This window comes from Acipenser ruthenus, chromosome 5 (assembly GCF_902713425.1).
Source record: "Acipenser ruthenus chromosome 5, fAciRut3.2 maternal haplotype, whole genome shotgun sequence".
In the NCBI taxonomy this organism is placed as follows: Eukaryota; Metazoa; Chordata; class Actinopteri; order Acipenseriformes; family Acipenseridae; genus Acipenser; species Acipenser ruthenus.
Window position 1 is genome coordinate 66,474,336 of NC_081193.1, and position 13,009 is coordinate 66,487,344.

At 35.9% G+C, this 13,009-nt stretch overlaps 1 protein-coding gene across 1 annotated transcript; it reads right to left on the reverse strand.

Moving 5' to 3' along the window:
* Positions 1-2,969: 2,969 nt before the first annotated feature.
* Positions 2,970-4,645, reverse strand: LOC117403131 (microtubule-associated proteins 1A/1B light chain 3C-like). Its single transcript, XM_034005151.3, has 4 exons — positions 4,488-4,645; positions 4,346-4,401; positions 4,102-4,208; positions 2,970-3,402 (listed from the first exon to the last, which is right to left on the reverse strand). The coding sequence occupies exons 1-4, from the start codon at positions 4,543-4,545 to the stop codon at positions 3,207-3,209; spliced, it is 417 nt and encodes a 138-aa protein (XP_033861042.1). The 5' UTR covers positions 4,546-4,645; the 3' UTR covers positions 2,970-3,206.
* Between the last annotated feature and the right edge of the window lie 8,364 nt (positions 4,646-13,009).

The window sequence follows — 13,009 nt, forward strand, 5'->3', positions numbered from 1 at the left end:
AAACACACAATTGGTCCAAATTAATTTGATTATCTACCAAAACCAGCCAATCAATACTTTGCATTGAGGAAAGCAACCAATCCTGTACCTGCAACTGCCGCTATCCAATCATAGACTGTCAGCTCGACTGGAGCACAGACACAGCATCTTTCAACAACAACAAAGTGAGACGTGGACAGTTCCATAATATTGCTTCATTCATATGTAGATTCAGGTGAGAGAGGGTTAGGAGGCATTTTAGAGTGGTATTTAATAAGAAATTGTATTGGTAGTTCAGACTCCATCGTACACACTGTCCAGTAATTGATCCGTTCATTCCTTAGGCAATGTCCAGATTATAAATAGGGGTTTAAAACACTAACAAGTTAATAAAACATTTAAATCGATTTACTAATTAAAAATGCATTGTTTTCTCTTTATATGTATGCTATCCTTGTTTTTTATTTAAAAAAATGTTCGGGACTATTTTCTTAGAATGTCTTTACTCAGGTACCCGACGAATCAGTACAGGTTCAGGGTAAATCTAAGTTTTAAGGTGTTTTTTTTTTTTTTAAAGAAAACAATGGTAAAATAATGTTCTGCTCGAGATAGTGCCCTCTCGATGATGGCTCTACTGTGTGATAGTTGACCTTGACTTTCGATAGCGAACTCGCCTTCGGCTCGGGACGCATAACTCCAGTCGCGGTCAACTATCACACGTAGAGCCATCATCGACGGGCACCATTGCTTAAATAAAAAATCTACTAGAAATCATTAATCAAATCAAATTAAAGTAAAGCAAAGCAAAGTACAATAATAATAATAATCATTTAAAAATGTCTAGTTGCTTCTGGTGTTTGGAAACCCCTTCGTAGGGCTGCCTTGTCGTAGTGTTTTCACAAGCGTCTGCTTTTTATATTCAGTATTGAATAGTCAGTTAAAAGTAAGAATTATATGTACTTTTGTTACTTTACAGTAATTTGGCGTGTGTGGGAATCTGTTTATTGCAATCTCTGTAGAGGGCCTGCTCACTGTATGATTGTATTCATTTTAAGTATTGTTGCTCAGACCCCCCATTGTGGCTAATGCGGTAATAATAATAATTTAAAAGAAAACGAAAAAGTCCCTTATGTGTGTTTATAGTTAACAACTCAGCTGATGTCTCATCAAGAACTAGCTGTTGATATGCTTGTTTGAGGTCCAATTTTATAAAAATTGCTCCACCACGCGAACAGTTCAACTAGTGTCGGCAGGGGATAGGTATCAGTTTTAACCTCTGTGTTGACAGTGCAACGATAATTTCCACAGAGACGCAAGCTACTGTCTTTCTTCATGATGGGCACTATGGGTGTGGCCCATCTGGAATGTTTCACTGGCTGGAAAACTCCTTGCTCCACAAGTCTAGAGCCTCACCTACCTTGGGGCACAGTGGGAATGAGACAGGACGTGCTTTCAAGAACTTTGGAGTGACAGCAGGGTCTACTTCAATCGTGACTGGCGGGCCATGGCAGGCTCCCAGTTCCTCCTTGAAAATGCTGGTATACAGGGGCTCCCGAGTGGCACATCCAGTAAAGGCACTCCGCGTGGAGTTTAAATGGCTGGGCACTTCTGATAACTTGGCATTTTTTCACATTTCCAATGTGTTTTTGTTTCAGATTATAGTATACAGCAGGTAGATCAGTGAAAGACAAGTCTGATTATAGTTCCGGCCATATTACACATTACCCTTCAGAATTCAAAATTCAGACATCTTAAAGACGTTGTTTTTTTTAATGTTTCTTCATATCCCTTTAAGGTTAATCAATCACAACCTTTTTTTGTGGCCTGTCATGAAACTGTAGTTTTCCTACATAATTGCCAGCAAGACAGATTTATAGCATCAATATAATTCAGCAATCACTCAAAAAACAAAAAAACAGTTCACACAAAATACTTTTTCCCCCAATTACAGTCACAGTTTGAAAATATAACGGTAGTACCTCAGACTTTAGTTTGTACACTGGCTTACTATCAGTACAAATTTAGATGTTATGTTTTTCAATCAAAGAAAATGTCCTTATTTGTATATTTATAAAAAGCGAGAGCTGAAGGTTTCACTGCAGTTCTGAATAAATCAAACTTGCTTTATTTTACAGTACTATATTTACATTTTAGTTATGGCTTGTATATATAGCAACATTCTTAAAGGGTTTATAAATTGCTCAATACAGTTGATCGATCAAGTAAAACAGATGGATTTCAAATACTCATGAAAGAAAGTGGAATTTATTTAAACTACAGATATTCTAGTGTTAACAAAATATTGTATGTAGGCATTCAGTATAAAACATGTAAGAGACATCATCAGAAGTTTACCTTTATGAAAAATAAAACACACAAGTGTGTCCTAATCTAAAGACACCATAAATATGTAAATGATATTAATGAAGTGTATACCTTTCCCTATATAAGCTATTGTCGTGTTGAAGAAAGTTCATTCAGGAAATTGAACAGAAGTGTTTGTTGTCCTTATTTCTGCGTTGTCCTGGTGTTTCTGTAGGAAGAATTGCTGATGGGGTCTTTGTAGAAGTTCTGGTTTGCCCCTCCTTAACAAGAGATCTTTAGCACTACATTTTTATTGGTAAAAAGGTTTATAAATCGCTCAATATGGTTTTTCAGGTAGAAGGTTAATTGCCACTGTCAGCAAGACAATGTCTGTTCCCGTGGATACAGGTGATTCTTTGGATATCTTTCGGTATTAAAGAAGATTATTATTTATGTATTTATTATTTAGCAGATGGTTTTATCCAAAGCAACTTAGAGGGGTAAATGACCCCCTTACTTCATTCTAAACCGTGAAAAGCATACTTGAAGCCTATTCAAAATGGAAAGCAAGCTTTTGCCCATTCATACATGTTGAAAAAGTTAATTTTTTTAGACCACCTCCAAGGAGGAAAGAAACACGATTTGATTGTCTGTCAACCAGCCACTTTAATAATTACACTCCACAATTAAATACTGCAATCTTTTATTTAACAATTTTATTTAACAAATTTCCCAAATCAAGTACAAAACAAGCACCTATAAAAATGGTATCAGTCTTAGAAATATCTCTCCAGCACATTTCTGGTATTCAGCGACATGCAAACACTTGGACCTGCCAATGCACAGGTATCCAATAAACAAAAAAAAACACACATTAAAAAAATTAGTCTGATGGATGAAAGGTAACAAACAAAAAAGTCCTGCTAATGGGTTTTCAGAGGCTTCCAATGGTCAACGTGAGATCCAAACATTTCCTGGGATGCGTAAGTCATATAGAGAAAGCCATCTTCATCTTTGTGATCCTTGTACACTTCTGCCAAGGTCTGGGACATGCTGGCCAAACTGTTATTGTTAACCAGCAGGTAAAATGCTTGACTTGGCAGAAGACACATTCGGTTTCTGAAATAGACCGCTTTATTACAGTACAGCATCACTTAATGTCAATAGCTTTTGGCCACCAGGTTTCAATTTCTATGCAACTTCACACCATACAGTGATACACAGATAATACAAACCTGACCATAGGACACTTATTTAAAAATATAATTCCACAGAAGAGATGTACTGTAGAAAAACAATACATGATTGCCAGTGTAAAACTGAATACTGGGTCTTAAAAAAACAAACAAAAAAAAAACCCCACACCAGGAACAACTCACTGAAACTACATGATCATTATGAGCTTTTATGGTACTGACACCCAATTAGTCGATCAACTGCTAGCTAGCTCTTGGCAAACCTTAGCCAAATGAGATGCAATTTACCATTTAACTTAAAATGCATTTTCCTTAAAGTCTGCATGTAAATAATGGAATATAAAACAAACTGGACTATAAACAATGCATGTAAAGAGTAGTAAACACTATTCATGCCAATAAAGTGAATTATTTTGGGCCATTGCAGCATAAATGCTCTCATTACTAAACCGTGTTGAATTGTCCCACCTATATGTAATTAACACGTGAATTACAGAATAACAATCCCAAAAAGATATAAAACCAGTTTTTTTTTTTTTTTTTTTTAAGCGTTATTGGAGTCGTTTCCTTTAATTATTAGTTGTAATACCACTTAAATCAATTCAGAAGTATAATGACTCACCTAATAATAGTGATAAACTGAGTCATTGAAAGCTCTTGGGGGACCAGAAATTTCGTCTTGTCCAAAGGAGGGAGGTATTTTTCTCTTTGATACCGTTCTACGATTACCTACAAACAATTCAACAACACACCGCAAGTCAAATCATTATATTCATTCTTTTAAATACACGCAAGGCGCTTTTAATATTATATATCACACAATTGAAAAGCGTTCCGTTAACTAATTACTGGTTATTTTCTCTTACCGGAATTTTAGTTGGAAATTTGGTCCGAATCCCGGCAACCTCTTCCATTCTGGTAGCTGTGGATACAAAACGACAACATACTGTATGAAATTGACAAAACCCGGGATAACGAATTTAATTATTGAGTTACATGTAATCTTACCTAGGCTTTTCCTTTGTTTAAAGGGTTTAGAGTGGTGGTGTTTATCCAGTGGAGGCATGGTTACAGTTTTGGGAACCTACTTTTACACCTGTCCTACTACCTCAACGCAGCAATCAATGACAATAGGAGAAGACGTTTACGACATGACGTTATATAGACCATTTGCCGTGAACAGGGTTGCCAACTATTTTGACAAAAACCCGCCCACTTTTTCCTGAAAGCGTAAATTGTGACATCACAATCACACCTGTTGTTACGCATTGTATCAAAAAGCAACTACGCTATTTGCAATTGCAACTTTTTGTGTTGTATGTGTTTAATTACCAGGGATCCTAGGAATCCGTTTGCTGCGGAAAACGCGGATTTACTTCAGTATCCAGTGCGTTTTTACTGCTCAACAAGCTGTTTAAAGATGCCGAAAACTATAGAAATCATATCTAAATATCGGGTCCATCCAGGTGACAAAGACTAACTCGAGATAAACTAATATAAATACTAGTTTTTGGTTTTTATTATTAGTACACAGGAGTATTTCTAATATGTAAAATAAAATGGTAGGCCTACATTTGTTTATTATAGATTGATGGCACTCTGGTGAGTTTGTGGAACTTCCTTCGATTTTGAAAGTGTGCCTTTTAGAAAGTGCTACGTTTGTAGCCCAAAGTAATAATGAAATGTACGTCATATGACAGGTATTGATTGGTGTTATTGTTACAGTGTTTAGCAACAGTGATGTAAAGGGTTGTGTACTATAGGCTATAGCTTAGTATTTTGCTTAAAATATCCTAAATATTGTAAATATATAAAAAATATATCCATATGTAATACCCGCACAAATGCCCAAAAAATAGCCACCCACCCAAAGCCATTTTTTCACGCACAATACAAGAAATACAAACAAAAATAACTGGGTGACCTAAGTGACCTGAGGCTCTGTTGCTCCTATAGATTAGGATGGTCCCTACTAGCCAGGTGTTGGTGAGCTCAAGTGGACACTGCAGAGCTGGCCTTTGTCCTGCAGGGGTCAGTAGCTTGCCAACATCCGCTGTCGAGCTCCTGGGAGTAAAGAGATGTGGCGTTCGGATTAGAGGACGCTCACTGATCTTCAATTCTCTTGAGTTGTTGTGGGAAGTTGCAGTTTTGAAACATAATTGGGCATTCTAAATTGGGTAAAAAAAAAAAGGGTCAAATATTTTTGCACTCTAAAAAAGGAAAAATATTGAAATTCTGTGTAGTTACTGAGGATGGAACTGAGAATTGGGATTCTTGGACTCCTCACGTGGGAAAGCACATCTTCCAAATGGTAACCCGCCCAATCTAGCAACACTGGACGTGACGTAATAGTTGTACTGAATGCAGATGTGCCTAAAAGTGATTTGTCAACATACAGCTGTTATATTAATCGAATTGGCTGTCTGAGTTAATCACATCAAACACATGTTTTCATTCCAGGCAAATAGGCCTACATAAACTACAGTTCATTATTACAAAAACTGACTCACTCATGAAATATATTGTGTTATACAACAAGTGATTACTTATTGTTATTGGGAAACTCAATCAATGTTTAAAATGTATCATTATATAATTTTTTATTTGCTACAAGATACATGTTTTACATAATATATTATCATACATGGCTTTGATAACTGTGATGATATTTGCATAAATATTTACTGATGGGATTGGCCATCGTATACCTTATTTACTTGTTAGTCAAGGGACCAACTTGTTTCCCTAATGAAAACAGTAAAAAAAAAAAAATTAAATAAATAAATAAACATTTTTGCAATAATTTTGATGTGTTGTTCTCCTATAATTGTATAGTGCATTTCTCTAGTGCTCCCACCCCATACTTGAAATAACGTAAATTTTTATTGGTAGGAAAAAGAGGTAAGAAAAGTATTTATCGAGTACAGGTAAATGTCCAGCAGGCCCTACAGTTGTAAGCTGTCTTTTATATTACCCATACAGACTTTTTATCAGCCCATTATATATTACATAGTATTATTTTCCAGAGGTTTCTTGAAAGTTAATGATTTGCAGTACTGCCAAAGATCATCAAGGGCAACAAGATTCTGTTCTAGGGTGCAATTAGGACTGCATAAGGCAAGCTACAATGGTACATTTCTATACAATGGCATGGCATAAACCAATACACACACCAGTTATCTAGGCACATGTGAATTGGGCGTTTCTATTGTTGCCCGCGAGTGTAGTATCTTCTTGTAACTTGAGCTGTCATTGTAGGACTCTACTGCAAACAGGGCATAGATTGCATCGACCTTGCAAGTTTAATTTACAGTTCCATTTTTAATCAGTAACCAGGTTTATCTCCTCACCCATCTGCATGAAATGCAGCATTATTGCTTATTTGACTGGGAAACACTGCCTTTTTTGGTGGGCCTTTACTTTGTGTTTCATCAATTCTGCAGGGCGATTTTTTGCGGTGCTATTTGGGGGGGGGGGGGGGTATTTTTTACTGAAGAGTAATGAAACTTGGCAAGTTGAGACATCAAGCAATTTTGATGCTTGGACCATCACCATGGTTAATAGGGAGCTCTTTAGCCAACACGCATGATTGTTGTTGCATTATCTGCATTCATTTTTATATGCTATTGTTATTTGAAATGACATTAAAAATAGAATGCAGATGAGTTTTCAGGAAAGAAGGAATCACATGTAACAAAGAGGTTGTTTTCAAGCACTTTTGCACACTTTTATTGTTAACACACATCCAGCCACTTTACATCCTTGAATTTGACATCTGATGCTGGCAAGCTACCGGCCCCTGGAAGGCAAAAAATATACAGCTGTGGCAGGGAATTTAAGTTACATACTTGTTTGCTTAACTTTAATACCCAAGGAATATACTGTAGCTGGACTTTATCTGTACTGGTATCTGATATTACCTGATCTTGAAATCCTGACCAATTATTTTGTAACATGCAGAATGATTACAGCAATTCTCTTCTTGCAAGGCTTCTTGTAGCTGTAATCTTTAGATTGCACCGTAGATTTTTCTCAATCCTGCTTCCAAATGTGTTGACTCTGACTTAATTAATAGAGCACATTTGATCCACTTTCACGTAGGTAGAGAATTGATTTTAGATTTCTTTTACTCCATTTCAAAGCTGCGCTGGGACCATATTTAGTCTATTTGTCACCTGCTGGTCGAAAACAGGTCATTGGACCTTAAAAAGCAACATTGTGTAATGTAAGTAAATGTTCAACTTAAAGTGGTGACAACTTAGTTTAAATGTATCTCAACTTTGAAATGCTGGATAAAAGTGGTTAGCCTTCTTAAACAAACACAATATTAATGTTATATTTACCAAGGTAAAGGTTGTGTAACCTTTGTGTGCCCACTAGGATTTCAATTACAAATCTTTTTAGACTATGTTACAAGAATTTGTTTTTTATAGACATTAATTTGTGGTAAAGTTTCCTTACTTACCATTTGGAAGATGTGCTTTCCCATGTGAGGAGTCCAAGAATCCCAATTCTCAGTTCCATCCTCAGTAACTGCACAAGATTTCAATATTTTTCCTTTTTTAGAGTGCAAACATATTTGACCCTTTTTTTTTTTTTTTTACCCAATTTAGAATGCCCAATTATGTTTCAACACTGCAACTTCCCACAACAACTCAAGAGAACTGAAGGTCAGTGAGCGTCCTCTAATCCTAACGCCAAGTCTCTTTACTCCCAGGAGCTCGACAGCGGATGTTGGCAAGCTACTGACCCCTGCAGGACAAAGGCCAGCTCTGCAGGTGTCCACTTGAGCTCACCAACACCTGGCTAGTGGGGACCATCCTAATCTGTAGGAGCAACAGAGCCCCAGGTCATTTAGGTCATTTAGGTAGAAATCTACTGGTTGAATGTATAAACCCTAGCAATTCAATGTTTACTCACAGTAGTTTACTGGTTTTAAGTTTCAAATACATGTATTTTGTGTAATGTTCCTAATAGTGACAGTTACCCACATTTTGTATAGACTGGGATCGCTGTAGGACACCTTTTTTTATATGAATTCTCTTAATCCATCTGCTTTTATGAGTCTGATTTGAATTTGTCTATTGCCATATATTATTTTTCTTATTGTTTCCTATGCAGGTCAACTTTAGTAATTTTGCTCATTATAGGGTCATTTTTCATACTTTGCGTCTATTTATTTTATAGGCACACCATCTTCAAACAACATATATATATATATATATATATATATATATATATATATATTGTTTAGCATAATGAGATGTGAAAACATATTAAAAGATGATATATGTTCAAAGAAGCTGCTCACATTAAAAAAAATGATGCAAAGTAGGAAAAATTTACTTAAAATGAGCAAAACACTTCAAAGTTTGAGTTTTGATAGCATAATTTAGCCCTAATGAACACAGAGTAAACATGCAAAATTGCTCGTTCTTTAAATTACTTCTTTAACCTTTTGCCCAAGATATTAAACACATTGTTAAAACCAACCAAACCAAATAATCATTTTCTCTTTATATTCAGACAATGGTGATAAAAAGACAATGAGGTTGTAACACAGCTATCAGTACCGCATAGCTGATGTTTACAAAAGCTGTGTCTCTGTTAACAAAGAGTGTATCAGGCAAACACAATCTGCTTAAAAAAAAGACAACAACAATATTACTTTGTTAAATACATGGTTTAAATGCATAACATGTTCCTCACCAGTAGACGACAAGGTTGGTGGATAAGCACAAGAACATCTTGGGGTTTATTCAATGATCTTAACAGTGGGATATCTAAATATTGTTTAAATAATTAAAATAGGACCTGGATGTTTTAGACAAAAGACTCACATACTGGGTTAGATTGTTTGATTTTCAAAATCTTGGTCTTATTTGAATGACCTAAACAGTGTCAGCTTTTAGATCACAGACCACTGTATCTACAAAACTCACAAAAATGAAAGAATATCTGATAGCTGATTCATTGATTTGTAACTTTTAATGCTCATAGCGAATTGTTAACTTTAAATACATTTTATACTGTGCAACTTCTTTGTTGGTCCCCCTTTTATAACCTATGTCATTTCCCTTTTCTCGGTTGTGTTATTTACTCAAACTTCCAGAAAAGATACCACTACATTTTCATATTTTAGTTGATCAAGGAATCATTAGAAAATAAAACATTATATACCACACTGTCTGTAAAATTTGATTTAATGTCATCATAAAGCAGAGAAATGATGCAAATTGTTTGATTTAATCTACCTAAGTGATAAAGAGGAGGCTTCAAATGAGATTAGTTCAGTCTGCCATAGTGTTTTTACACATACAACTCAGACCTGGGCAGGTTTAGGGTCGATCAGATTAAAAGATTCTTATCATTTGAGCCACCCCGTTTATACTTAAGCAAAGACCTATGCTGGCTTTGGCCCTGTATGTGCGTGCATATTTTTTTAAAAATACATAAAGTTAACAAAAGATTATAACCACTGCAAAGAAGAAAAGCCATTCTTTGATGACAGCAAATGTATTTTTACAATTTTTCATAGTTTTTTACATTTTTATTGTTATTTACTGTTGAAATCTCATTACCGTAATGCTTCCGAAGTTTAAAATTTTCTGGAGACAAAATCTGGTACAACAGACAGGGCATAAGGGATATAATTCCTGAACCTTTACCTGCTACATCTTCAGCCAGGCACTTCCGTGTTGTACCTGAAATTTGGGTTAAGCATACAAAAAAGGCACAATGATATAGAAGTAACATATGCTAAATATGGGGATAGTATAAGTAAGTATCAAATGCTGTGCTTTTGTCTTTATGAGATTTGTTATTAAGGTAGCACAGTCCAATTAAGGTAACTTATTTGTGTTTGTGTTATAATTGAAATGTGTGTGTGTGATCGTTTTGCATTGAAGTTATTGTCTTTTGATTGTGTAGTTTTTCTCATGATTTGAATATTGGTTTGTGTACCAACACTTAATAGTTTTATTTGATTTGTTTAGTCACACATATTGGTTTTAAATGTAATATTTGATTGCTTTATATTGAAGCTTGGTTTATTGCTGTATGATAATTTAAGTGAAGGCCTAATTGTAATATATAGTCATTTGACTTGTTCAATTTGAACTGACTGGATCAAAGATTTTTGTTGGTTGTTTTAACTGTTTTTCTACCATTGTCCACTTTGCCTGTACTAAATTGTATACCCAGGTCATTTTTATACTCCTTTTACATTCTACTTCTGGGGTTATTTATCCGGACCGTCCCGGTTAACCAATCCAGTTAGAAGACAACCTAGCCAGGACAGGTTTTGTTACAGTACGTTCTCCCTCCAGAACTCATGTTTATTCACCATATACCAACAACGCATCACGGTGCTATCGATGATACTGTAGCGATCTCGCTTAACGCAGGCAGGCGCATCACACAGGGCGAGGCAATCCACACTCTTGCACTAAAGGCAGCATAGCGTCGATACCGCTGTACAAAAGAGCCGGCTTCTCTACAAGGAGTGTATATCGGGCTTATGTCTTTTTGTGTGATTGTCAACTACCAGCCCTGCTGCTGCCTTCCCCACGATACTGAGTGGTGGGGAAAAAAAAAAAAAAGTTTAATTTTTTTTTTTAGAAATGATTTAGACACTTTTTTTTAATATACACCTGTATCTCAACAAGTATAGCAAATTAAGGTTTCCATTACACGAGAGTAGATGTTAAAACTTTATGCTGATTTGAACTCGGCTCTCGCCAAGATAAGCACTAAGACGTAGCTTTACAGTAAACTAATGTGATCCATCTGTATCTCCATCCATTTGCGTTTCCTTCCATATGATGATGTAGATATCCTTCTGCCTGGTGTTGATGGCTGAAGTGTAATGCTTGCTCCAGGGATCAGCTTATTTGCCTCCAGAGCACATCAGCACACACAACGGCTGCGATGCTGGCTCCGGGGATCAACCACAGTGCGGTCTCCCCAGCGCATCAGCATGACAACTGTCTGGATTGAGCTAAGTAGGATACATCTTTCATTTTCCCCCTTTCACTTTTGTTGTTATGGTACGGTCGGGAGTTCAATGATACCGTTCCATTCCACAAACAAATCTATGTTGTGTTACTTATTATACAATTAAGATTAAATTAAAGTGGACCCCACGCAACCTCTAGCATGTAGCTAGTACAGCAAGGTACTGATGTCCATATTTAGCAAAGTTTAACAATAACAAAATGTTGGTTGACAGCAATAGATAAATGATAACTGTTTATAGTTTTTAAAAGAATATTCCGAAATGAAAATGATTTTGTAAAGACATGAATGCATTTTCTACATTTATTCCTACCAAAAATTACTTATTTAGAATGTCACGTGTGCTGAGTTAGAAAATAACTATTCTGCTCCCTATTACCAGATTTATGTAGCGTCATTTTAAAATTTAAACACAGAATTAATTATCCCCCATGTTATTTATTAGTTTATTAAAATTATATGATATTGCAATTAATACAGCACTTGCCAATTTCAAGCATGACAGAGTTGTAATTGATAGGAAAACATTTTAAACTCTGGCAATTGTGTTCCACAAAGGGAAAACCATCAGCCATGGTCAATATGTTGCCTGGGTACGAAAAGATGAGCAATGGTTTCGATGTAATGATATGCAATGCACACAACGCATCAGACTGACTAAAAACCTAAATGATTCTTACATGATCTTTCAAGAGACTGTGTACAAAGCCGTACAACATGAAGAATAACTGCCCTCAGCACTACTGTTCAAATTTGTCCCCACCTCTCCAGCCTCAGGTACAGTCGTTGCTGTCCCCACCTCTCCAGCCTCAGGTACAGTCGTTGCTGTCCCCTCCTCTCCAGCCTCAGCCTTGTTTAACATTAGTTCCAGAAATACATGGAAGGTCCCTAATTAATTCTATAGCACTGCTGTATTGAGTTTTACTTACAGCATTGGTGAAATAATTGCCTTGACAGCAAACATTGTGGGAATGCTAATGCAGTTGCTGAAAATGTTACCAATCACAAGGGCTATGATTTCCCAGTTATGTCTGTATGGACAGTCTTCTGGGAGAATGTGTCATGTGCTTAGTGATGTCATTGCCAATGTCATTGATGATGTCATATGTGATGTCAAGTGTGACAGGAAACATACACATAACGGTGCAGAGTTAAGGTTGCGAGGCTACCTTAACTTGCAATTTCCTAACCTTTTGGAGTTTTGCAACCTAACCTTAACGTTACTTCAACAAAGATTACTTTTTTCACACAGGGGCATTGGGTGTTGCATAACTTTCTTTAATAAATAAATGAAATATGTATCACATTTTTGTGTTGTTTGTTCACTCAGGGTCCCTTTTATCTAATATTAGGTTTTGGTTGAAGATATGATAACATTCAGTGTCTAAAATATGCAAAAATGCAGAAAATCAGACGGGGCAAATACTTTTACATGGCACTGTATGTGTAATATTTCTGACAATAAAATTATACTTAAATGTCTTTTCATATTATAATATATTATAATATATTTT